The sequence below is a fragment of the Sparus aurata genome, chromosome 9 (genome assembly GCF_900880675.1).
Source record: "Sparus aurata chromosome 9, fSpaAur1.1, whole genome shotgun sequence".
NCBI classification, from domain to species: domain Eukaryota; kingdom Metazoa; phylum Chordata; class Actinopteri; order Spariformes; family Sparidae; genus Sparus; species Sparus aurata.
The window spans coordinates 368,284-396,219 of record NC_044195.1 but is presented as its reverse complement, the minus strand read 5'-3'; the positions used below and the strand labels follow the sequence as shown (position 1 = coordinate 396,219).

Sequence of the window (27,936 nt, the reverse complement as noted above, 5' to 3'; positions counted from 1 at the left end):
TTTACTTTCGTCAAACACTCGGTGAGTTAAAGTCTTGTGACAAGCTTGACAAACGCTGTTTTCTGAGCAGAAATGTGAGGAAGAGTGGGGAGGACAGGCGGAGGATGGACAGGAGGACAGAGCTTCTCCTATACAGCTGTGGTATTTGTTTTCCTCATATAAGTTGCTAAAGACAGTTACAGTTACTGCGTTACTTTTGTTCGGTCCTGTAACGTTGCTTTGTGGGACATTTCTCTGTATTTAGTTGAGTGAAGGACCTGTGCAGTTATTAGACTGTCAGACCGACACGGCCTCGCTCCATGCCTCCGGATTATCCGTTCACACTGGGACGGCTCACCAATAATGCGGCCCTGATACTACCTCCACATACCGCCGGTGGGACCCGCTGTCAGCGGGACGGAGAGGGTCGGCCACATTATGCCTGTGGGACCCGCTGTCAGCGGGACGGAGGGGGTCGGCTGCGGTGGTAGCGGCGGCGGCGGCGGCGGCCACATTATGCCGGTGGGACCCGCCATCAGCGGGACGGAGAGGGTCAGCGGCGGTCACATCTCCTCATCGGCGGGAGGAGAGGATGCAAGCCAGGGACGGAGAGGGTCGGTTCGGCGCCAGTGACCAGCATCAACGGACTCTGCAGAAATCCAGACATTACCTGGTGATAGTTGCTGAAACTATCAGGGGTAAAGTGGACACTGCAGAGAGGTGATGGTGGTGATGTTTAACTCCCCACAGTAACGTTAGCTCCTCTTGACAAAATCGATCCACCGTTTCCTTACGTTGTCATCCGAAGGAAACTTAAATAAGCTAACGGCACCGTCACCCTGCACACTGTGGCATCCAGGAAAGATGCACGAGCGATGTGGAGGAGACATGACTGATTAGCTGACTGGTTGGCTGGTTAGCGAGCTGCAAACTATTGTAAGCAATGCTATCCAAGACTGGAGAGCAAGTGGGAGAACCGCTGAAGCTGACGCGCTGAATGTATTTATACCACTTCCGCAGCAGGGCCGGGTTTATGCAAATCATATGGCCGCGTTCTGTAATATGGCCGCGTTCCGTAACGCGGCTGTATGATTTTCATGATTTCTGACCCGCCCATTAAATCCTGAACACAGAAATGTTGAAAAACAGTTTGTGAGCCTAGCTCCAAAATTAAATTCTAAATGGTCGAATGGCTTTCACATGTTTTAAGTAAACACATTTATGACCTGTTTAATGTGTCTAGAAGAAAATGGCTGATTTTGCTTTACACAGACTTTCAGCTGAAAGGAGCTCAGGCAGACCTGAGCATTGCCTGCATTTAAATGTAAATAGTTACATATAACTTCATGAATGTTTAAAATGTATGCACAAATTTAGCAAACAACAATTTATATTTGCATTACAAGTAAAAATGGTTTGTTAAACATATTTGTGGTTTTCACAGTAAAAAAAAATAGAAATGTTTCTATTCGGATTTTATGTTTTTTTTTGTGATTTTAGGTCCATTGTGTTAATACAGTATGTCAAAATAAAAAAATAACTGTACAGTCACACATGTGAGGTTGTGCTGAAAATAATGACACCAAGTAGTTTTTAAGGTGAAATATAATGGCAAAATCAAAAATAGTCAAAAACGGCCAATTATACCCTGGAATATCGGATTTCACAACAAACCTAAATATCCCTGACGTCCACCCTTCAAACACAGCCTCATTTGGCCATCCATGAAAAAGCTACTTAACCACCCACTTTTTTATAGGAATACACTAGAGATACACCTATCAGGATTTTTGGGGCCGATCACCGATCACCAAAAGCAGTATCTGCCGATCCCGATATTGCCGATCACCGATCACATCAATAAATCAAATCCATAAATTTTTCTATATTGTTGTCTTGTGTAACTTTCATATATTTAATTAATGATTCTTCTTACACAACATCGACATTGTATTATTAAGTATAAAAATTAGGAGATGAGAAAGTATCATGAATTGACCACCGTTTTATTGCAGGCTGAGGCAATGTGCAATATTTCACACTCTAGAGACTCTTAGAGACAACTTGGACTCAGCTTACATAGAGTAACTGTAGCTTACTAGTGGGAATGCATGCAGTCAGGGTGGAAATTTCCTCATTTTAGGGGCAAGTCCATTTGGCCTTCATTTTTTTTTCAGGGGCACCAAGGCCACATGACAGGGCACAAAGGCCACTGAGTAAAATGTGTTGATTTACCTTTCAGAGTGATACCATAACATCCTAATTTATAATAAGACATGGATTGTGTATTAAAACATTTTTTAATACCAAAATCAAGTTAAAGTTACATTAGAAAGTAGTTTTTGTTAAGTAGGGTTAGGGTGAGGTGATTTTTGTGACACCTCACTGAATATTAGTGTTATTGAATATTTCTCCCAATAGAAATTCCCCAAAATTATGGCAAAGCACATTTTTTCCAAACAAAAAATTGTAGAATAACCAGCAGGAGACCACTGATGTGTGGAGTGATTTTGGTGACACTACACTCTGAATAATAGTGAAGTTATTGAATATTTTTTGTAGTTTCTCTTTTCGGTGTTGCACTTTGTAGACGGTCCCTGCGCCCTCGTCTCACAGACGGCTGACCATACAGACCAGAGTTAATGTCCAGACGCTCGTTGTCTATCGTAGTACGGTAGGAAAGAGCTTTGTTTGTGTTATAACAAGGTTGCACTTATGAGTTATTGATCCGGGAAGTTCGATTCTGTGAATATATTTCCAACTTTACCGGACTAAATCCTATCACATAAGTCAGTTACGTATCATCGTTACGCTGCGCTCGCCCGCTGTGCTGTAAGTTTCGTTCTTCTGTTTTGAGACGTCGCTGCTGCTGTTTGAGAGGCTTTCACGTGAGATCATCGTGATGATGAGACTCCACCTGCGCGAACCGCGGACTCAATGAAGTTACTGTGAGTGACTACTGTGCACTCAGGTGGCTGTAATTCAGGGCAAGCTTGCTACGCTGACCGGGCCAGGGGCACAGAGGCCACTGTGGCGCGGGGCAACGGCGGCCATGACATTCCCTCCCTCCCTGCATGCAGTTAATGCACTGTCTTTATACTTAAACGTCATCTGATCGGCCTGATGTGATCTATTTTGAGAACTCCGATCAAAACCGATAGGGGCATTATCGGCCGATTGCGATCGGTTGCCGATCGATCGGTGCATCTCTAGAATACACTCTTCTTAAGGGCACTGCACTAGTAGTTATAATTGAAGAATACTATATGTAGGCCTATATAATTCTGAAATTGACCATTTGTTTATTCAGTCATGAGACGAAGACCGTGTGTTTATTTAGTGTGATTTAGCACATGAAATCATTCGAAATTACTGGGTTAGTCCGACTATGATGGGATCTTTAAGATGCATGTATACACCTTTAGTCTGACTAAAATCGGACCAGATCGGATTAAAAAAAATAAGAGATTGTTAAAAGTTATAAACATTTTACAAATTCAGCATTATTGTTATGCAAAGCCATGAGCAATATAATAACAATATATAGCATAACAAGGCACAAAACAAAATGGAAATGGAGAAAAACAGTGGTATGAAACAAAAGACAGCTGACAGCTGCTGTCCTTTCTCATGTATAATAACATACATCCACCAGAGAGTTCCTGCAAGAGCAGCCTGTTTAATGTGTGTGTGTGTGTGTGTGTGTGTGTGTGTGTGTGTGTGTGTGTTTCAGAGGCAGCAGTGAACTCTGGCGAAATCTGGTTCATCAACTTCTATTTCCCACGATGTTCACACTGTCACCAGCTGGCTCCAACGGTAATATGATATTTCAATACATAATAAAAACATACACATGAAACTCGAGCTAAACACTGAACTCAACATTGCACAGATAGGACACCTTGTATGCAAGTCACATTGTCTGTCTAATCACTCAACAGACTAGTGTTAACCAAGCATACAAAATCTGTCTGCCTGTCTGTGTTTCCCTCAAACTAACTTGTCTGTCTGACAGTGGAGGGAGTTTGCCAAGGAGATGGATGGAGTCATCAGAATTGGAGCCGTGAACTGTGGAGACAATAACCATATGTGCAGGAGGAAAGGCATCAACAGCTACCCAAGTCTGTTTATCTACAGAGCAGGACAGGTCTGTTTGCTGATGTTCTGATTGTGTCATTATCTATTATATAACTCATTAATGTAACTTAAGTGTAGGACACTTAAAGGAGAAATTTGCCATGTTTTATGTGGATATCCCAATCAGTGTTATGGTAAATGTACTTAATTGAGCCAATACAATCCTCGGTAGCCCCTTTCACACAGAGAAGCTGCATTATCCCCACAGCAGTGGTTTGCCAATTCTCCGGTTCACACAGAAGCAGCTCCTAAACAGGAGTGGCGGTGCACGTCATGATGATGACGTCTGTGTGTTTTCAAGGTGTTTCCCCGGTGTCCCCCTGTCAGTCTAATCATATAGATGCAGTTATAATGTGTTGTGATTGAGATCCTGACCCACTAAACACCCTGGAAAGTGTTACATTTTTTGCTCTAAATGATATAATTACATAATTGCCATCAGTGAACAGGACTATGTCACTCGCGGGGAGGGAGGCTGTTTTCTGAGGGAAAGTTCACTGAAGTCTCCGTCTGGAGGGCTGATTGTCGCGGTGATATTTTTCCAACACAAACACTTTGTGAGTTAAAGTTTTTTGCCAGTGTCAGATGCTGTTTTCGGACAGAAATGTGACGAAGAGTCGGTAGGACTGGCGGGAGGACAGATGCTTCTCCGCATATATCTGCTGTATTTTTTTTACTTTTTTTTACTCACATAAATTGCCAAAGACAGCTACAACGTTACGTTACTACGGTCATGTAGCTGGGTTAGGTTGGGGTGGGTTGGGTTGGGTTACTCAAGTCTCCTGCTTACACAGCCTGCCTACATTATGGATGGCTTGATACCACTTTTTCATGCCCGATACGGACAAGATTGAGTATCTGCCAGTACCTATATCAATCTGATACAGCCTTTTCGCTCTCTTAAATAACAAAGGAATAGATAATACATCTGTATGGAAGCACTTTCCTTAAAGTCCGTGTAAAGCAGCAATACATTTGTGTTATAAGTTTGTCACACCACAGAAACATGTGTCATTGACCACTGAGCCAAATTTGAAAGATTAAAAAAATCGATAAGTATATAAAATTAGGTCTCAAAATCATGGAAAAACAAGCACTTCTCTTTGCGGTGAAACGCTGGGGGCGTGTCAGATAGAGGCGCTGGAACCACGACCCACGCCCGGGAGGGGAGCCACCTCCGTGTACTGTACAAGGACGTAACCTACAGTAACAATTGTAGCTAGCAGCATCATCAGATGGACCCAGCTCTACCTATTTGAGCCATCAGAGCCAGAAACTGACTCTGAGTCAGACACTGATAGTGCTCAGCCTCGTTCCTCACAGTCCATGTTTTACATTACACACAAACGTAAAACCCCAGTCTACATATAATTCCTTGTCATAGCTATATTGGTGCACATAAAATATTACCTGTGGATTATAATTGTGCTGTCAGATGGACTCCGCTCAGGGAAAGAGGCCAAATCATGTCATGATTAAATGCAATAACATTTGCTAACATTACATGGGCATGACAGGATGCGCGATGTAAAATCACTTTCAGGATTTGCACCTTCAGCAAAATGCACTTAATTGCCCAAATGTACAATATTTATAACATAAGCACACACTTACACTCTCTGGCGGGAATGTAATGCCGGTGGCGGAGATGAGAGCACCTGCTGTCAGCGGGGCGGAGAGGGTCGGTGGCGGGCACATAATGCCAGTGGCCGTGATGGTGGCACCTGCTGTCGGCGAGACCGAGAGAGTCGGTGGCGGGCACATAATGCCGGTGGCCGTGATGTTGGCACCTGCTATCAGCGGGACGGGAGGATGCAAGCCGGTGGCGGGCACATAATGCCGGTTGCCGTGATGGTGGCACTTGCTGTCGGCGAGACGGAGAGGGTCAGTGGCAGTCAGCCAGATGGTGGCGCTGTAACTAAGGCTTGAAAATGTGTTTTTGGGAAGGCCACGCCCCTCACACGGTAACTCTGATTGACTTGAAATTTGACACACAAGTCCAGCTCCATGTGCTCTACAAAAAAGCCTCGTGGACCATTAAGCTCCGCCTACTTAAATGTGTTGCTAATTAGCATAATGTGAAAAACAGTAAAATGAATAGAACTTTTGAAAGATTAACTCTATCAACACCAAATTGAAAAAGGAAAACACATATTTCTACTATCAATGAGCCAGACTGGTCAAAAAACATGGCCGCCGGGACTTCCGGTGGCGCGTGCTTGATGAAGGACGTGTAAGAAGCAGCTCTCTGCCGGTTAATTAAACCCCCTAAATTCAATACGTTTTTAAAACTAAAATCGACCCAAATAAATCTGGAGATGGAAGAGGGGAAGGATAAGGGCCGTGGTAGGCCACAAAGAAAACCTAAGAAGGGAGATTCTGACCGGGATGACGACGCCATGGAGAACACGAACACAGAAGAAGATGGCGGCGAGGAGGCACTAGCTACCAAGCTAGGTGACGAGCCCGCTATACTGAACACCATAAGAGAAGTGATGAAAGGCATGATATCGGAAATCAGAACTGACATTGCAAAACAACTATCTGACTTTCAAAATAGCATCCAGACGGATATTAAGAAACAGTTGAACGAACTGAGAGCTGGTATTAATCAAGATATTGAGGAGGTAACGGGGAAAATTGACGCCACAAATGAAAGACTTGAAGAAGCCGAACAACGCATCGGGGATACAGAGACATGGAGCACAGGTGCAAAAGATGCAGTGAGTTCCATACTGAGAACGCAACAAGCTCTACAAGCTAAAGTTACGGAGATAGAAGGGCACTCACCCAGGAATAACATCAGGCTGTACGGCGTAAGAGAAACGGCTGAGGGGACCTCCGCAACCAACTTTGTGGAGAAACTCATCAGGACCGAACTGTTTGAGGACATCCCACCAGGTATGGATCTGGGTTTATAGCGAGCTCACAGAGCCCTGGGCACGAGGCCTCCGGGCAATGCAACACCGAGATCCATTCTCATAAAATTCTTGAAATTCACAACTAAGGATAAAGTTATTCATGCCACCTGGAAGAAGCATATCACCTTTGAGGGCAAACGGTTGTCTTTTGACCACGATTACGCAACTGAAGTGTTGTCAAAACGAAAGGAATATACGACAATCAAGAAGACGCTAAAAGAAATGGGCATCCGCTTTCAAACCCCGCTAACAAGGATGCGGGTATTTCTCAAAGATGGGACTGTCACATATCACAGTGCCGAGCAAGCAGCAGCGGATATATGTGCCAGAGGTATTGCAGTGCCCCTCACCCAGCTGACTAAGAATACGCCGGACACCCTTCTTCTACCGTGGGAGAACGTGAAAGACCACTGTCACAGAGACCCGGCAAAATTTCAACGAAGCATCCGTGAGAAACTGCGGGGATTTCAGGGGCGCACCGGAGATGAGGATACTACACCTGCCGGTGACTGAGAGATAGAGTTTGCCTGCTTTATTCCCTCCTTGGTCCGTTCCTGTTTTGTGATTTTGTTTGGACTGTAAAACGGTGAGACGTAAGTTAACGCCTCAAAATAAACGACTGATTATTTAATGTACAAGGCTTGGCCTTGTGAGTATTAAGTTTTGAACACTTTTACTTGAACCACAGCGTTCGCGGTGTTTAACTGCAGCTGGAACTGTCTTCTTAAAGTCTTGACATTTGGAATAGAATAATAACCAGCCCTTATGGAACAAATTCACTTAAATAAAACACTGGCAAATACGGAGCAAGCCACCAGTGAACTACTAGTTGTAACTAGTCGGGGGCCCCACCTAGTGGTTGGATGTTAACCTCTTGAGCATTAGAGAACTTTTTTTACCATTATTTTCTTTATCATTATATATTTTTGATAGACACAGAATCTGTTTCAGAAGTCAGTGGGTCACATGACATGGAAGCTATTGAGAAAAAAAATCACGATTTCTGCATATTAATATTCATATAAAATAGAGGAAGCACTAAAGTACAGTAAACATAGCTGTGTCTCATTCGTCCAGTTTACTAATACAATCTGCTGCTGGAGTCACTGGGCCCCATGACATGGAAGATATTGAAAGAACTGCAATTATTTTGTATTAATATATTTATGCTAAGTAATTTGATGACAGTCCCTAAATCAGTTTCCAGCGATTCAGTGCTATGTTCTGGGTGGTGAACTAACCGTCCTCCTGCTGCTCACACTGGGTGAACCTCAGTAAAGTCGCGGCTGGACCCGAGTAGAGCTTAGAATCAAGCCCGACCCGAGCCCGTGCACGTTGTGTCCGAGCCCGGCCCGACACATTGAATGTAATTATGAGCCCGAGACCGATTTAAACCCGACAACAGTTTAATACGTGGGCTGTTATAACTGACGTTCTCGACTACAATTGCGAGTTGTTTGAACTACAGAAATCATAATGAATAATGCAACAAGTGTCGCACTTAATGCACTCGACAAAGCTGACAAATGTTACTATCAAGGCCCACGACTTGTTTAAAATGGGTCCACACCTCCGACTTTCCTCCAAACTTGCTCAAAGTTAATTCTACTGTTTTTATTTTTTTCTTTACATCTTCATGTTGCACTTAAGCTACACAATCAGTGATGCCGGTAACGCGTTACTAGTTTTGTCATTTTCCTTAGTAAAAAATATATATTTTTGCTTTCTTCTTGCGTCTCGGGGAGTGACGTCACGTACGCGAGAAGTCACGTTTTCCAGCATGAGGACACTCACGTGTCAGACCACGCAGACACACAAATGCAAGCAACAATGGAGGGAGGAGAGAGATGCGCGTTTTCTAGCTTGAGATACAGTCATTATTTTGAGTGAATAAAAAACAAAACACAAATGTTTGATCAATGGACCAGCCCGGCCGAAGACAGTGGCCTGTTGCAGCCTTTGAACGCAGCATCATTACACAAACTGTCCGCGACTCACAGCGAGAGTGGGTTCACTTGATTACTAACCTGGCATAGCTGGTGTTGCATCAGCGGGCGGAGTTTTTGTGGTCATTCTCACAGTGTGGGTTATTAGAGTTAACTAAATTAGGTTAAATTCTTGGATTAAATTTGTCACTTCTTACACTAATTAAAACTCAACTGAAATGAAAAGCTAACTGAAAAAAACAAATTAAAACAAAAACTAATGAAATTTAAAAACTATAATAACCCTGAGTTGCTCTGTGAATGGCATTTAGTTATTTTTGAAAGTAATTCTGGGACTTTATTTTTCCTTACTTTTTTGTACTTTGTGTAGGTCTTTAATTTAGTTCAAAATGTTCTTAAAAAGTCTTAAATTTGACTTGTTCAAATCTGCAGAAACCCTGTGTCTAAATAAATCTTCTGTTAGCTCAATATCTGAACAGTATTATTTGTTATTGTTGTTTATGTTGTGTCATGAGCATTTTTGTTTTCTACAGAAACCAGAGAAGTTTAATGGGGAGCGTTCTAAAGACAACCTGGTCCGCTTCTCCATGCAGTTTATCACAACATCTGTCACTCAGCTCTGGCAAGGTGAACTTCTATGAATTATTCATCATTTATAGTTTATATGTTTCCTTCTTCAAAACTCCTAAAAGTCGAAAAGAAATGAAATGAAACAATACTTCAGACTGTTTACCTAGCAGGGCTGATCTGTGGGCATGACTTTGGTTTTGCTAGGTAATGTATTCAACGAGATAGAGAGTGCATTCTCGACGGGGCTTGGCTGGCTGATCACCTTCTGCTCTGACACTGGAGGTAACAGACGCGCACACACAGGTTTTTTTCATGCCTGAAAGTGTTCCCTCATGTCAATTGAAAGATGTAGCCACTTGTGTTTATCTTAATGAAATGTTACTGCATATTCACAGATGCATTCAGATGTTGCACAAATCTCTAACAGTTCTGCGTCATATCATCACAGCTGTCTGCAGCCTATGCACATCAACACATGTTTATCAGAAGAGGCAGACATGTGAAAGGGCTTTAATCATTCTTCATAGCCACACAAAACGTCAGATACATTTCTGCTCAACATTACTGGCTAGGGATGGGTATAATTAGAGAGCCGGAAACGGAATTGCAAAATTTATTTTCTGATTGTGTCACAGCGATCACATTCTAAAGGGGAAAAAGTCAGTAAGAAGCTGCCTCAGTGCTGGATTTAGTTTGATTGTTAAGCTATACATTTGGTGCGTTCATACATTTAGTCAGAAATGGTTGTTCAGATATTCACAATTCCAGTTTGAGAGCGCTCAGAGCTTCCTCTGTATGGAAGCTGTTTTCGGTCTTTGTAAATGTGTAATACTAAAATTCAAGTCTACTATTAAAAAATAATAATATTAACTAGGAATAATCAGGTCATAAATCAGGTCATAAATCTCCCGCTCTCGCTCTCGCTCTCGCTCTCTCTCTCTCTCTCTCTCTCTCTCTCAGATTGTCTGGAGCCAACAACAAGACACAAAGTGGCTGGAATGTTGGTGAGAACTATTATTAGCGCCGAGATCTCATAAGAAATTAAAACACACCCACATTTGTTACCACTTTTCTGACCCTCTTGCAGTAAAGATGATATTCTTTGAGGAGCTGTCTGACACAGACATTCGAATCTGTGCAGCAGGAAAGTAGTGGTGAAACAAAGTGGAATTATGGCTCTGTTCATGTGTCCAAGTGAGACCTACAAGCAAAAATGTCTTCTGTGAAACAGATCTATCGATATTTTAAGGTTCTGGAGTCAAGGCAGCACATGGCATTGTTTAGGAAAAAACTGAAAACTTACTTTTTCACTCAATTAATGTTCATCACAAATGACTCCAACATGCACAATTAGCAGAGAATGTGTGTGAAATGAACTCAGATACATTTCAAATTCAAGTTACTTTAAGGTGAGAAATTGAGCATTGTGACTTTCTGATTTTTAATATGAGTTCGTGTGAGTTTTCTGTATGATGTGTTCTGCAGGAAGGTCTCATTAAGGTGGGATGGATGGACTGCACCTCACAGGAACAGCTCTGTGAAAGTTTCCAGGTAAGACTTGGCATTTGTGCAATACTACTGATACTACTACTGTAAGTTGCCTATATGTTATTCTTCATCGCAAATACTCTACTGGGTAATTTTCCTCAGCGTGGTGATAGCCTCCAATGCTAAGCTAGCATCTTCCTTTTTGCTAGACTTGGCGCCTTTCAAAGTCATAGCAAAAAAGCAAGGGTTGTTCAGGAGAAATTCGAAAGATAAAGAGGGGCTTCATTTTGGCCTGGAGGTTAGAGAGCTGCATGGTATAAAAAGTTATAATTCAGTAGGCCTACATACTAATCATATTAATTAATCAATTTCTTTCTGAAATATGCAATTAAGGGTAGCTTTTTTGACATCATTCTAATCTCTGACCCCGTTCCAAATGTTTTATTGTGTCGTGACTGCAAATTAGTGAGGGATGCCCCTAGATGGGGTTTTACACAACAATGGGTGACTGATCCCAGCTTTATCACCTTCTTGGATGAACAGATTGTAAATTGTAAATGGTAACACTGGTGTTGTTGTAACACCAGTGTTACCCTAATATACCCAGTAGTAACAGCAGTAGTACTGATAGTGGTAAGGGTACATCACTTATCACAGTATTAAGTATTATTCTCTAATGCTTTTGCTGTATTTCAGGTGACCACTGGAGCGACTGCTTTGTTCCCACCTGGGAGTTCTTTGGATCAAAAAGGCAGTGTGTTGGTAATACACCAAACACATGACTGGTTCTATTTAGACAGCATAGTAATCTCAGTACTGTGTGTAGCACTGCAACACTGACTCAATGTCCATATGTTCCAGTGGCTGAACACTCTTGACAGTAAAGAGATTTACAATCAGGTCATCAACCATCTACCTGATCTACAACTGCTGACCAGTGACAGCTTCCAGGTACACACACTACAGTATAAAAACTCTTATACCCTAGAGCTTTAGGTACATATCAGAACTCTACAATGCATACCAAAATGTACATCCTTTTAATTATACGTAACTTCTTGTTTCCAGAGGGAGCTCGCCCATCATCGCTGGTTGGTGAGTTTTACGTTTGGAGACAGAACCTCCACCTCCAATGAATACAAGAAGCTACAAGCTTTGCTCCGAAACGACCACATACAGGTGCCTGTCTGTCTGTCTGTCTGTCTGTCTTTTCCTGCCTGTTTTTATTCCAACTGACTTTCTTTCTCTCTAGGTCAGCAGAGTCAACTGTATAGCAGACTCAGAGTTGTGTCAGTCTCTCTTCATCCATAAACCTTGTGTTGCGGTCTTCAAAGGATTAGGAATCCATGACTTCGAGATCCACCACGGTGAGTGCTATACCTAGACTGTCCCTTACTGTCCTATAACATGTGTTGTGCTGTGTACTACAGATACCATCTTGATGAAATTTTTCCACTGGTTAAAATGGTTCCTGTGTTTGTTTGTGACACATTAAAGATAATATCACAGCAGTTTAATGCAGCTTTATTATGACAGTCAGCTATGAATCGAGAGTTAAGGATGTAACTAAGGTTCTATGGATTCTGGATGACCGCCAGAGACGGTATGAAATACCTGGATAAGCATCACGCACATGCGCAGATCGATACATAATACCAACAAAGTCATGTTACCTGGGTGACGCAAGCAACCTGATAAAGGGGGCAGACACCCAGTGATCGTCTCCTACAGAATCTTCTCGTCAAGATTCCGAGTGACAATAAACTCTGGCGGTCATCCAGAATTCATAGAACCTTAGTTACATCCGTAACTCTCATTCTATTTCATTCTTCCTGACCGCCAGAGACGGTATGAAATACCTGGATGACCTATACCAGCAAAGTCATGAGGAATCCGCACTTGCCGAGACTAAGTCGCAGACTGCAGGAACAGACAAGACAGCTGTCCCCACAGGATGGGGAAGGGCCACGTTAACTCTGTAGAAGTGGGCAAAGGTACAGGAAGAAGCCCATGCAGCTGCAGCACAGATGTCATTCAGTGGAACACCCTTCAAAGCAGCCCACGACAGGGAGACGCTCCTGGTCGAATGACATTGCACTGCAGGGATCTGAAGGCCCCCGAGCCTGTACGCATGAGATATGGTATCAACAACTCAATGCGGGAGCCTCTGTGTAGACAAGGCATAGCCCTTCCTATGCCCTCCATGACAGACAAACAGAGCATCAGACTTACGAAAACTAGCCTCTATGTACTGTTTCAGAGCGCGAACAGGACAAAGAAAGGTGGCATTAGGAGGTATTCCCTCCACCCCCGACTCTGGGTCAAAAGCTGCTAAACTGATGGGTTGGTTAATATGAAAAGCAGAAAGCCTCTTAGGGAGGAAAGAGGGGTTGGGCCACATAGTAACCCCCGATCCATCGGAATTCCCCCACAAACAGTCACTGGCAACGGACAGGGCATGAAGCTCACCAACCCGCTTTGCAGATGCAAGGAAGGCAGTCTTGCAAGACAGCCACCTGAGGTCAGAGTGATCCAGGGGCTCAAATGGAGGAGAACACAAGGCTTCCAGGACGGCAGGCAAATCCCATGAAGGCACCCGAACACGAGTGGAGGGCGCAAACGGATAGCACCTTAAAGAAACCTGCCCACCGGAGCATGTGACCCCACAGATCGACCATCCACGAAGGCGTGTCAAGCAGAGATAGCAGCAACATACACCTTTATAGTAGAGGCAGAGAGCCCTTTATCAAGCAATGTCTGCAGGTATTTGAGCAGTACAGGTACAGAGTAATGCTCCGGGTCTACATTCTGACTGCCACACCAACCAGAGAAGAGTTTCCACCTGTTGGCATACAGCAGCCTAGTTGAGGATGCACAAGCACTGATTATGGTCTGGACAACAGCCTGATCACAAAAATTCAGTAACGAGTCCGGCCCTTCAGGGGCCAGACATGCAACTGGAGGCGCTCTAGGTGAGGATGCCAAATGCTCCCCTTCAAATGTGACAGGAGATCCTGCCTCAGTGGAAGAGGCCAAGGCACTCCGTTGAGAAGCCGCCGGATAAAAGGAAACCATACCCTCCCGGGCCAGTAGGGAGCCACCAGCAACACAGTGTGATTGCACTTGTCTATCCTGTGAAGTGTCAGCATGAGTAGTGGGATCGGAGGAAAGGCATACAGGAGGCGGTCCGGGCAGGAGTGTGCCAGGGCATCCTGTCCCAATGGGCTGGTCGGTTCCAATAGGGAAAACCACAGCGGGCAGTGCGTTAACGTCTCTGAGGGAAATAGGTCGCAATCCGCCCTGCTAAACCTCTCCCATACCATCTGGACCACCATGGAGTTCAGCCTCCACTCCCCCGGAAGGGGCTTTTGGCGAGAAAGCAGTTCTGCAGCTGCGTTCTGCACACCCGGCAAATGCATTGCTCTGAGACTTGCAAGGCGAGGTGAGGCCCATTGAAGGAGCCTCCCTTAGAGAATGACTGGACCTGGTTCCCCCTTGGTGGTTCACATGGTAAACTGTGGTTCCAAACAGCGCCCCAGCCCAAGAGGGAGGTGTCTGTTACCACTACCTCCCGACGGGAAGTAAGTGATCCCAAAGGAACACCGCTTGAGAGATAAGCCCTGCTTTTCCAGGGTTTATGAGAGGCACCTGCCTAAGACCATCACCGTCCTGCCTTGGTGTCTCTTGGGGTCGAGGCCCAAACCATTGACCCACACCTGCAAGGGGCGCAGTGAGAGGAGCCCCAAGGGGACGACCGTCGACGCAGCTGTTAATTTTCCCAGTAGCCGGAGAAATAGATCATATGTCAACCTTGTACCTTTCCGAACATGTGAGGCAAGGTTGAGGATGTCGTCCACCCTTTGTGGGGAGGGAGAGGCCCTCATCATGACTGAGTTGAGGACAACCCTGATGAACACGACTCGCTGACTGGGAACTAAACAGCTTTTTGCCAAATTCACAGTAAGAATCAGCTGGGTCACATGGTTCAAAAGAGACGTCGTGTCGCCGATGGCCTGCTTGCGGGTTGCGGAGCATATGAGCCAGTCATCCAAGTAAGGGAGAGTACGAATGCCCTTGCTTTACAGAGGCGAAAGTGCTGCTGCAATGCATCTGGTAAAGATCCGAGGGGCGAGTGAGAGCCCGAAGGGGAGCATGCGGAACTGGTACGCCTGTCCGTTGAAGGCAAAACGAAGGAACTGCCTGTGGTGGGGTGCTACTGGCACATGAAAATAAGCATCCTTCAAATCGATGCTTGTAAACCAGTTTCCCTCTGAGACCACCTGAAAAACATCTGCTATGCGAAGCATATGAAAACGAAGAACCTTCACAAACTGGTTCAACCGTCTGAGATTGAGTATGGGGCGAAAACCACCCGTCCTTCTTCGGAACAAGAAATATCAGTCTGAAATTTTTACACACTCGATGCCGCCTTTCTTCAGAAGCACTGAAATCTCTCGCTATAGAGCCAGAGACCTTAGGGGGTCCCTGACAACAGTCATTCTGACCCTGTTGAATTTGGGGGGGTCGACGCCTGAACTGAATACTGTATCCCTTGGAAAGAGTTAACAACACCCAAGGGTCTGAAGTCAGGGCCTCCCACCGGCTTAGATGTTGTGGGGAGAAACTGCTGTCGCTTGGGTCTGGGTAGTCAGGTCCGACTCCCATGACCTTTGGGTGGCTTGGGGTGTTGGTCGGCAGGTGGTCCGTATCTGGGTACCCTATCCTAGGGCAGGCTGCTGAGGGGCCCTATGGAAACGGCCCTGCTGGGACGAGGGGTGGCCAGCTCTTGAGTCACTCTGAGCATTGGCTGCGGGGCGGGGAGTGCTAGTGTGCTTTGGTCTAGGCAGTGGTGCCTAGCGTAAGTCAGCAAACTGTTGCTTGACTTTCTTCACCTGCACACTGCGCTTTAAAGCCTGTTGGGCTACAGGTCCAAACATCTGGCCTGGAACGACAGGTAGTGTGCGGAGTGTCTTTCTACATGCCTCTGACAAGGGGGACTGGGCAAGCCACACTTGGTGCCGGGCCAAGGTCAAGGTGGACATCAGTCTAATAAGCTCTCTAGTCATGAAAGCAAATGCCTGGAGTGAAGCGTCACTGAGGCCCTGTGCCTGGGCATCTGTGTCAGCAGTCTGGAGAGATTGTGATAGATCCAGAACCAGGTGGAAAAGGGAGTTACCAATACGCCCCATCCGAGCCACAGATTGTAAAGCCCACTGAGGAAATGTGATTGTGATTTTGGGCTATATAAATAAAATTGATTTGATTTGATTTATATCATAGCTCTTGGTAAGGAGGTCATCAGTGATCCTACAGTGTGGGCGTGGGCTTCATCTGGGGACACTATTAGAGAAGCGATTGGAGCATCAATGGCAGGCATCTGATCTAGACCATATTGGGCGGTGTCTTTAATGGCAGCCAAAGCCCTGCAGTCACTCAACATGTGCAGGAAAGCCTTGGGGTCCGGTCAACACCTCTGAAGTTCATTGATGTATGGCTCAGAGGGTGGAATCCTGAAGGAAGATGGTTGAGGAGCATGTTTGAAAAAAGCATTAGAGGGAGCAGCCTCTAGAGGGGCAGCATCCAACCCGAGCCTTGAGATGGCCAATTGGATGGCCTGTTTAACTGTGACAGGCTGGCCGCAGCATCTCTGAAGGAGTCTGCACCCGATCCATGAGAGTCCATCACCGAGGCAAGGGGGGACCCCCCCTCACGTTCCTTCTGTCCCCTTGCTTCATCATCAGCAAAGAGATTCCCAGGGGCGTGTCCTCGTCTTGCTGGCTAGCAACATGGGGCGGAGAAGCTAGGCTATCACTGTCATCATAGCTCTGTGGTGGTCTTCCGAGTAGTGGCTCTGAAGCAGCAGTGCCAGCAGTAGCTGAGGGACCACCAGGCTGCAGATTAAGAAGGAGGGCCTTAATCTGCGCAAACTCGGAGTGTCCACTTTAAGGGCTAAAGGTTCAATACCCCTTTGTTTCTTCCTAGCGACGGGGCATCATCCTGTGCATGTCTGCGGCGCTTGGGGCCGGGAAGAGGGCTGTATGCCGTGGCCCGGAAGGGGGTAAACCAGCCTCAGCAAAGCAACTATCAAATTTAAGCAACCTCCCAGTCCTCTCTGCTAATAGCATGCAGGTGCAATTAATGCAAGCATTTTCAGTCAGTGCCTGTCTGAGGTGTTCAATGCCAAGGCACGAAAGGCATCTGTCATGGCCTTCCTCTGGGCTGAGAGGATCCATGCAGGAGTCACAAACGGCCAACATTGTCACAGAGGCTGTCAATTTGGCAGTTGAGCGGGAACACTCAAGTACAATCCAACAAATAAACCAGAGCGGTGTAGCAGCAGGGTGAGAAACATCCAGCTACAGCCATCCCAGCACCGTGGCACAGTAAAAGCACCAGCAACGGCGCAGCAGAGCGAGGAAACACTCGGCTATGGATTCCGTCAAACCAGCACCTGTAGTGCGTAAAGCTGGAGATGTAGCAACAGAGCGAGAGACACTCGGCTACAAATAAGCTAATGGTGTAGCAACAGAGCAAAAAACTCGGCTACAAATAAGCTAACCGTGTAGCAACAGAGCGAAAAAACACTCAGCTTACAAGCTCTTCACACAGTAACGCTACCGTGACACCGTCACGGCCGTCAGCGAGGCGAAAGCACCTCAAGCGGGCAGTCTGTAGCAGGAAAGCTCTGCTAGCAAAAGCAGTAACGTTAGCTATTCAACCCGGGCTGAGTGGAGGCACTAAGCGGGGAAGGAGCACACCTGCTGGCGGAAAAAACAATCTACTTACCTGTCGCAGTCCGAGCTTCGGTCGGATATGGACGGCAGGGATGAGTGCCGGTTACGCAGCCTCTTGAGGGCAAATTCGCAGCTCCAACCGGTAAGTTGCAGTTTCGAGGCTACTGGCGTAGGCGGCTAGCTAATTCAAAACAATGACCTGTGCGCTAAGGCGAGAAGATGAAAAGGAGACGATCACTGGATGCCTGCCCCCTTTATCAGGTTGCTTGCGTCACCCAGGTCACATGACTTTGTTGGTATTATGTCTCGATCTGCGCATGCGTGTGACGCTTATCCAGGTATTTCATACTGTCTCTGGCGGTCAGGAAGAATGAAATAGAACCAGCCTACATTGAAGGCGCTCTTTAAAAAACAAAATTGAATAAACTACCTAGTACCAAACACTTGGTACACTGCCTAGAGCCAAGTTGAGTTGGTGGTCAGCCAGTTTATACTTTAAATGACAAATTATTCTAATGTTGAGATGTATTCTGCTCAAAAAATTAAGGGAACAGTTCAGTCACACATCAGCAGAGGTGTCAAAAGTACTCACATTTGGTACTTAAGTAGAAGTATAGATACTTGTGTAAAAAATTACTCTAGTAAAAGTAGAAGTACTGATTCAACTCCTTTACTCAAGTAAAAGTAAAAAAGTACAGGCTCTGAAATTTACTTAAGTACAAAAGTAAAAAGTAAAAAATATTTTTTGCCATCAATGATACACAATACCTCTTTTGATAACTCAACAAAACGAAAAGTTCTTGGCACACAAAATAGGATAGTTTTTTTCCTTTATTAACAACCTGCACAGTTCTGGTACAGAGCAAAATAAATAAATCACTGGTCTGTTTGCTGCAAGTTAAAATTTCAGACAGAATAATCAAGACTGAGTTGACCAGAGGTCCTCATGAGCACCTGGATAATTCAACTTTATAACAGCTTTGGTACTCTCAATACTATACTAAACATATTACTTTTAACAGAATTTGTATCTTTTAACACTTTATATAGAAAAACCTTTGTTTTGACAGGCTCAATTTACGCCAATGTGCAAATCAGTTTTCCATTTCAGCAACAGAACTTAAAACATTATGATCAACATGGAAACTAGTTTAATCAAGTTTTTTTTCTTTGTGAGATATTCACTCATCTCTACAGGAATCCGAAAATTGTTTATTTAGCCGATCTGGTTCTCAAAGTTCTTTGAAACCAGGCATGTACTTTTGGGTCTGAAAATCAGTCCTGCAGTGCTGAAAAGCCTCTCGCAGGCAGCTGAGGCAGGTAGAGGTGTGTTGAGCTTCAGTGACAAGTTGCAGACAGCTGGGAAAGATTTCAGGGCATCCATGTATCATCCGGGCAGGCCAGGTAGGACTCCAGCTTGGTTTCCTACAGTTTATGCTGCTTGGATGGGCCTTCATCTGAGGTCGACTTCCTCCTCAAAGTAGGTGCAGTGAGGTTTTTGTATCTCTTCAAGTGACTCACGTGCTTTCTGTAGGAGTGACAACACACACATATAAGACACAGACGTACACAAAGATAAGAGAAAAGTGCTTCACCTGACTGAATTGTTATATAAATGTTTAACGGTGTCTTTGTGCGGAGTTGACGTAGATGATTAACAACTACTGGCAAACAGGGGACGTTAGCCTTCAGACCTTTCGGCTTAAAAGCCTTTTCTGACAGAACATTTATTTTAACCTAAATAGCCATTCAACCCCTAAACCTCCCCAAGAGGGGCTTTCTGGCAGAGAGCCCTGAAGAGTAACGTTTTACAACAGTGGCAAAACGGAAATTAATTGAGGATTATTGGGTTGTTGTTTTTTTTAACTGAGCGCTAGCTAGTGTTAGCGCTATAGTGTCAAAACAATGTGTTCCCATAGCATTGCTAATGTTGTAAACTGGCCTACAAGAAATGCTACATGAGCTAATGATAACAACTGAAAATACACCTTACCTGGATGTGTTTATTCAGATTTGACGGAGAGTTCTTGAACGTCAGAAGCTCGTGGTTTTTAGGTTGGCACAGGACACAACGCATTCGCCATGAATCATTCTTGGAGTTGACAACCTCAAACAGTTCTCTTAAATAAGGTCATGGAGGGGAATGTCTTGCTTCTCCGAATATGATGCGTCGTCGTTCCCTGGTTGGTTCACTTTCTTCCTTCATGTCGCTGCTGCAAGTTTTCTCTCTAACGTAACCTGTAACTCACGGCGCTTCTCTCCGCGGTTCCGCGCTTTCCCTCTATAGGTAGTTACGTCTTACGTCGTGTCATCAACCGCAGAGGAAAAAAAAATTAAAAAGAAAGGAGCCTGTTTTGACAATGTAAGGAGTAGAACGTACAAAAAAAAATTTTTAAATGTAGGGAGTAAAAGTAAAAAGTCGTCAGAAAAATAAATACTCAAGTAAAGTGCAGATACCTGAAAAATCTACTTAAGTACAGTAACGAAGTATTTTTACTTCGTTACTTGCCACCTCTGCACATCAGATCTTGATTAAAAAATTACTCAAGTTGGAAATCTTGATGTACATTGTATAATTAACAAAATGACCCAACAATGGTCAGTGGTGTTGGGGGGGAAAAAATCCCACTTAATCCTTCTAAGATTGGCCTTTTGGGCATTGGGAATGTGTACGCATTTACACCTGGATCAATTAACTCTGCAGTAGACACAGGTTTTCATCACCTCGAATTGGCGCTGTTTTCCACAGCATAAAAGGATTATCAACATTCGGCAGTGGCACATAAATGAGGAAGCAAGGACCTTGGGATGCGGTCTATTCAAGGATGTTTTATTACCGGACACTGCGTTGGAGGCAGAGCCCCATTCATTGCAAAGAAAGCTGCTCAGTGGCTTTTGAAGCCAAAAACATTCGACTTCACTGCTATGAAAATACCATGATCGCTGAACGAGCCGGATAACATCCAGTGTAGTGCATGGCTAACTTGAATGGGGATAAAATAATTTAATTGTGTGGCTTTTCTAGAATTTGCAAATGTTAATTGACCAAATGGCTCAAATTATAATCGTGAATTTAGTCATTTTGCAGGGGGTTGTGATGCTAAAAGGATTTATCTACCGTTTTACAGATACTTCTTTCACAGTGGGTCTGTTGGTTTTTTCTCTTCTGGTGCTACTGTTTCTTGCACATATATGACGTGAGATGAGACATACATAACGCTTCAGATAAAAATCACAGCCTTGCTTGCAGGAAGTTGGAATGGGGTCAATACATGATTCTTAGTGGGTGTACCCATATTTAAAATCTGTGTATTGTGGAAAAGCAGTATACACTTGTAAAGACCATGTATATCATGGCAGTCTTGAGTTTCAAAGATATAACAACCCTGCTTTTTTTCGATAGAATTAATGAAACATCTACTACCTTGTCACAAAAAACATTAATTAAGCTTTGGTAAATATTGCATTTATGATAGATCCTATGAAAACAGGACCAAATCTGCTGGGTCAAAATAAAACATACAGTAATTTTGGTATTTGGTTAAGTGTCCATGACCATTTTCATTTTATTTAGGTACTTTCAATAGTGGTCCACAAACTCCATCTATAAGCAGTGTTTTGATACTTATATAGGTTAGCATTAATAGATTAGCAATATAGTTGGCGTAAGACTGATTTGTTTGTGAGTCATTTCACTCAGACTTTCTGTGTAATCTATGTGTCTTGTAGGTAAAGATGTTTTATACAACATTGTGGCTTTCGCAAGGGACAGCGTTCGTGCTCATGTGACAACTCTGAGACCTGACAATTTTCCGTCTGACAGAAAGGAGCCATGGCTGGTTGACTTCTTTGCTCCGGTTAGTAACTTACTGCTTCAGTCAGAAGTCTGACTGATCAACACACAAGCATACACACACCCACACATACTTGGAATTGTTTCACCTGCTCAGGCTGCTGCTACTGCTACTCAGGCTACACCTACACCAATACCTTTAATGTGACATTTATTTAATGTTTAAAATGAATTATAGGCATACTGACCTTGTTGTTTATGCTAGCAGCTGTTGTGCCATTAAATTAAGCATTTTATAATGTTTCTCCTGCCCAAATGTGCAGGAGGCAAGGTATTATTGGGCACTCTGGGCCAGTTCTTGTGTCTAGTCTCAGCCTTGCATTGATAATGCATGAAATATCAGCAGTCAAAGAGTAATTTATATTCTTAGTAGCATTTGAGAAGAATACTGTACTTTTAATTAAGTATTATTTAATGTAACTATACTTGTACTTGAGTACAGACTTCAGTAATACCACTGATATTTAGCAGTGCAGTGGCCATATACAAATGCATTGTAAATTGGCAGTGATAATACACATAAGAGAAAAGATGCTGCTGTAAAGCAAATACAATTCAAATCCAGTTTTGAAAATAATCCATCTAAAACAGTATAGACGCTATGTAGGCTACAAGCATTATGTCCAGTATGACTTAGGACATTGTGGAGTATTTGAGTTAATGACATTAATGGGATGGATGTCATACTGTTTTTTATTGAAAGAAACAAATGTCGGATGTTAAAAATACAATGTTTTAAAAAAATAGAGAAAAAAACACGATGCTGTTAACAATCAGTGCGTTTACATGCACAGTTTAGTCAGATTACAGCCATAGTTCGACTATGCTCCTCAATCAGACAACTGCAATTATCCGAGTATACATGCCAGTGAGAAAACCAGATTATTGGGCCGGAGCATGTCATACCCCTAGGTGGCGCTGTACCCATTTCAACTAGTGGTAACAGAGTTACCTCAGGCTGACCTCTTTATGTCACCAGCTGCCTCGGCATTCAAGAAAGATGGCGTACAAAGAGTGAGACGAAGCTACATCTTTGTACATTTCGTATATGGTGTACATGATAATTACACAAACTAGGGGCACAATGGCGCTCTTTCTTGCGGTGATTTCGGAGGAAAGACGCCACCGCCGCCGTCCGTCTACTTCCGGCTCACGGCTCCGAGGAAAAAATCTCGTGCCTACGCAGAACGCAAAATCCGATCCGATCCGCTGGAACGTATACATGCAGGAGTAATGTGACTATCAATCGAATAATCTGGGTGCTTTAATTCGACTATGAGAAATCCGATCTGGTCCGATTTTAGTCAGTCTAAAGTGTAAACATGCATCTTTAAAATCCGTTCATAGTCAGACTAACACAGTAATTCGGTTTTCTTGAGTGTCATGTAAACGCACTGAATGTTTTAATACAAACAGCATTATCCTGACCTAAAAAACAGTAGCATCAAACTATCTTAAGTCATTCACTTCCCCAATAGAAAGTAGTGAACCAGGTACCAAATAATATGTCCAATCATCTTACATGGATAGATAAAGCACATCCTGCCAATCCGATACCGCAGAGAGTTTTATACTTCATGCTTTACTTCTCTTTGACCAAGCCTACAGGATTACCTGTTTACTTTCAGGGCTGGCGATGGTGTTACACCTACAATACAAACAGTGACTGATAGAGAGGCAGACATGAAAAGACTGGCAGGAATGAACAAATGTGTTCCACGACAGTGAAGTGTACATGTGTAACAATAAGAGAGCATGCATTTTCGTGCGTGCGTGCGTGCGTGGAGTTATTAGTCAAATGCAGATAAGTGTGTATTTTTATTCACTGCTGTTTTGCTAATATTGATGAAAAGTTGTTGCCATTAATTCTCCGGGTGTTCCTATTAAACCATTGCAATAAAAATAGAGACAGCAAATTAAGGTCCTAAATAAATTCCAATCACAGCTCACATGATTACAAACCAGGTAAAACATGGTTTGATTGGTTGATATGGTTGATTGAAATATGACAGTATTGTTTGTTTCAAATGTTTATGTGAGGAAAGTGATCTGAAAGGTCTGATATTTTTGTTGAAAGCCTCAGTGACGTATATGTTCCGGAGTATTTAAACCATTACAGGATGAGTAGCATGCACCATGTGCGTATGTTACTACCATACTGAGTTGTATTTTCCTTTTATTTTGTTTTACATTTTTCAAAATGTTAACCTCTTATTTTTTATGCACATATAGCCCTGATTTCAAAAAAAGTTTGATGCTGTATAAAATGTGAGAAAAAATAAAATGACATTTACATTTTGCATTAATTGGAAAAAAAAATTGTTTTGCCTACAATATATTCAGTTTAATAAAGTAAACATAACAAGATATTTAATGTTCAAATGGACAAACTTTACAGTTAGTTTTTGTTAACAATATATTTGTTGAAATTGTTTATATTTACACATGTACTGTATACATACACTTATCACATCAATCATGTAGAAGTGTGCCTTGTAAACCAAGGCATTCACTATGGCACAAGTGTAATAAACAAGACAAAAACAACAACAAATTAAAGCTGCAAGCAGCAAGCAACAATGAATGGGCCCTCGCAGTCCACGTGCGTCGGGGCATGCTGCCATTGGAGTGTGCCGTGTAGATGTATTCAGGGCAAAACCCTCCACATGTTTGAGCAATTTGGAGTAGATGGCAAATTGTATGTGGAAGTTATAATGAGTTGATGGTTTTATGGCGAAGCAACAAAATGGACCGCGCCACCAGGTATGACGTATGTGAAAGCTTTTGATACGTTTTGTCCACAGATGCTACTTTCAAAGTTTGTTGCAAATGGGTGAGGAGTTGGAAAATGTAAGTTTATAATTTTTTCATAGACCCTCAGGGGCTCTTGGGGAAGTCGTCCCTGAGTTTCATGTCATTCAGACAGACCAATGTGGACATATCCAACACTTTGTGTTCTGAGCAAAATGCACAGGAAGTTGATATTTAATAACTTGAGTATTGTTTGGAATATCAAAATTCTCTTAATAACTTTTGTCAGGAGAATCCACATATGCTGTGTGCAAAGTTTCATGCAAATCGGTGAAATCGCCTGGGAGGAGTTGGAAAAAGTAGGTTTTGCAACATTTCGTAATTTGTGAAAAAAAAAACAGTTGGCAGAAATGGGCGTGGCCTATATGACCAGAATCAGCACAATTCAGTGAATGCGTGGATATAAGGTTTTTGAATGTGCAACAAAATATATGTGAGTTATAAGCCAAAACGCACTTTCCTTGATTGTAGCGCCACCTAGTGGTGAAAATTGGGGACAAAAATACATTCTCAAAATTTTCGGCAGTTTCGACGTATATTCCAAGTTTGGTGAGTTTTGGGGTATGTTCAGGCAGTGAAAAATGCGATCATTTGGGATGAAAAAGTGGTAATTCGAAAAACAATAGGGACCTCGCAGGTCAAGACCTTCTCGGGCTCTAAAAAACAAACCAAAAAAAGGTCACAAACAACAGCTTCTCAGACACAAAACAATTTATGCATAAACCTTAAACGCATAGTACAATTAAAGGCATTTTGTGGTTCTCCTAATTTGAGCTTGTGTATCAAGCATGTTGCAATGTTTACATCACTAAGTATTCAGTCCTCCTCTTTATCATTTGCTAGATCTATATATTTTAGAAACCCATCACGGTCTCCATCTATTCTGTTAGGGTTATCTTGATTCTGTTTTTGTAAATATATCACTAGCCCTTTTCACACAGAGACTCCGCATTATCTTTGCAGTGGAAATTCGCTAATTCTCCATGTCACACAGAACCAAGCAGCTCCTGCGTAAAGCTGCACCAGTGTGTCAATTCACTGAAAGTGCCTTGAAAGTATATCGTCATCTTAATTTTTAACTGGCCAGACGACTTCTGGTGATGATCATTTAATATGATTAAAGGACCAGAACAGCTACTTGAGGGAACCTTTTAGTCAGATTGTTTTGTCAGTTGTTTTTTAACCTGTAACCCAGATACCTGTTGTTTTTTTTCCCCACAATATTTTTATTTTATTTTCACCTTGACATACAGCCTTTACATTCGTATATCTTCATTCAAATTCCATACTGTAAGATTGCTGCATTTACTCAGAGACAGAAAGTTCAAAAAATTAGTGCAAATTATAACACATATATCAGGGCTCCAGACTGCAACCAAATGGTTGCATTTTTTGGCCAAAATTTGATACAGTGCAACTACATTTTACATTTAGTCGGGCATGTGCTACCAGTGAATTTGCCTGTGCTTTTTTTTTTTACACTGGTAGGTGGAAAGGGTGAATAAAAGAAACTGGAATCTGCAAACACAGGTGGCAGGCCAATGTGTGTGAGGCCCCGTCCAGACGAAAACGCACATGTATTGCATCGTTTTGGCCGACCGTCCATACGGATCCTGAAAACGCAGCGCCTGAAAACTCACTTTTTTGAAAACCGGCCTCAGGGTGGAGAAATCCAAAACGCAGCCCTCCCGTTCTCATGTGGACGGCAAATCCGCATACTTTCCAAAACAATGACGCCATTGCCCCACCCCGCGACGTCTCATAACAACAACAACAACGGCAGACTACATGCTCGTGTTCGTGCCGCAGAAGATATTGAGCCTTTCTTGCAACTTACTCGCCTTGTAGTTGAGTGTGAGTCGCAGCAGCAGTTCAACCTCATTAATGGTCCACACAAACGATTCTGGTTTCCTTGCACTAGCCATTTTCATCTTCTTCTTGTTGTGTTCGGTTTCTCCGTCTACTGTCTGTTTACAGCGCGCGAGCTTAATGCGCATGCTCCGTGTCTTCTTCTCCGTTTTTGGTGAATGTCAAGCGCCACCTAAAGGCCTGAAGTATGAACTTCAGCGTTTTCGGTCGTTTTCAGTGGATCCGTGTGGACGCAAATATTCTTGAAACGATGCCGACTGAGAAAAAAAGATCGCTTTCGCCCATCTGGACGGCCCCTGAGAGGGGCAGGGAATGGGGAATGGCACTGTAAGTGGCTAATGTGTGGAGGGGGAGGGTCCTAAAGTTGTTCGGAACTTGGAAGGAGAAGGTTTCAGTGAACAATGACGAAATTAACTCTTGATGCTTCCACCAGATACGTGTCCGCTGTGTAGTGGAGCTGATAGGTTTCACTATTAGTTAACTTTTGGTAGTCACTGTGTTAACTTCAACCAGGTCCGCTGCCCTGCATATCTCTTCCTGCGGAACAGATACGCAGGACTATGGTTTAATTGTGCGTGCGTGCGTGCGTGCATGCGTGCGTGCGTGCATGTGGACAGATATGCAGGACTTCTATTTCGGCGGTTGCTGGAGCATGACGCAGCATTTCAGCTGAACAGAGCACAGAGCAGACTGGAAGTCACGCACCGAAACAACATATAACATCCAGTTACTTTTCAAAATAAAACACTCCTTGTTGATGCCAGCACACAAATCTAAAAAAATAGACAAATACAAGCTCTTCGGCTAATCCTTTGGTCGGAAACACTTTGTGTTGGTGTTTTTATAACACATACCTATAACTGCGGTCGCGAGTGATTATGTGATTATCACGGGAACTCCTCCGTCTCACAATGCCGGTTTTCGACAGTACTGCACCGTGGCAGACTCAAAATGGTGGGGGTTGCCACACGGCGGACGGCAGAGCAAAACCAGATCGGAGCTGTAACTCAGGGAACATGTACCTGGTTGAATCTCTGGGTTATTTTCTTCCCAATAAGCCCAGGAATGTGCCAGAGTCAAATCCTTACTCAGAGGATGAGTCCGAGTCTGAAGACACAAGTGTGGCGAAAAGGGCAGGAAATACTGTTTTCGTGAAGAATGGCTGCGCGAATCTGACTGGTTAAGGTTTCTCAGAGAGCTGAATTCCATGAACTGCAAATTTTGCAGTCGATACCTAAAACATGTTGGGAACACGAAATTTGCAGGTAATGCTGGCACTACACAGTTAAAATATGACTGGTCAAACACCGTGCGAGTCTAAGGCATAAAATTTGCCATGACCTGTACTCCAATGAAAATGCAACTCCACTGTCAGTTGCATCTAGAAGGCAAGAGACTGTTAATCAGTGCACTGAGGAGGCTGAATTAATATTTAAGTTTAACACAGCCTTTTTCATTACCAAGGAAAAACTACCCTTTACCAAATATTGCAAAGAAAGAATGGCATGAAACTGAACTCAACATAATAATTTCTTAATTATTATATTCTATGGTCAGTATAATTAATTTACAGTATGTGCCCCTAAATTTTGTGATTTTGCTACTAAAATTTTCAGTTAGGGGCCACT

At 43.4% G+C, this 27,936-nt stretch overlaps 1 protein-coding gene across 2 annotated transcripts in view; it reads left to right on the top strand.

Moving 5' to 3' along the window:
• The window catches only part of dnajc10 (DnaJ (Hsp40) homolog, subfamily C, member 10), a 91,987-nt gene that overhangs the window by 13,225 nt on the left and 50,826 nt on the right, over nucleotides 1-27,936 (top strand). For both annotated transcript variants that reach the window (XM_030428602.1, XM_030428600.1), the window contains exons 5-15: nucleotides 3,713-3,795; nucleotides 3,995-4,126; nucleotides 9,517-9,610; nucleotides 9,758-9,835; nucleotides 10,514-10,557; nucleotides 11,039-11,104; nucleotides 11,738-11,803; nucleotides 11,903-11,992; nucleotides 12,110-12,220; nucleotides 12,294-12,408; nucleotides 21,505-21,632. In XM_030428602.1, coding sequence (XP_030284462.1) covers nucleotides 3,713-3,795; nucleotides 3,995-4,126; nucleotides 9,517-9,610; nucleotides 9,758-9,835; nucleotides 10,514-10,557; nucleotides 11,039-11,104; nucleotides 11,738-11,803; nucleotides 11,903-11,992; nucleotides 12,110-12,220; nucleotides 12,294-12,408; nucleotides 21,505-21,632 — 1,007 coding nt within the window. The remainder of the gene's footprint in view (nucleotides 1-3,712; nucleotides 3,796-3,994; nucleotides 4,127-9,516; nucleotides 9,611-9,757; nucleotides 9,836-10,513; nucleotides 10,558-11,038; nucleotides 11,105-11,737; nucleotides 11,804-11,902; nucleotides 11,993-12,109; nucleotides 12,221-12,293; nucleotides 12,409-21,504; nucleotides 21,633-27,936) is intronic.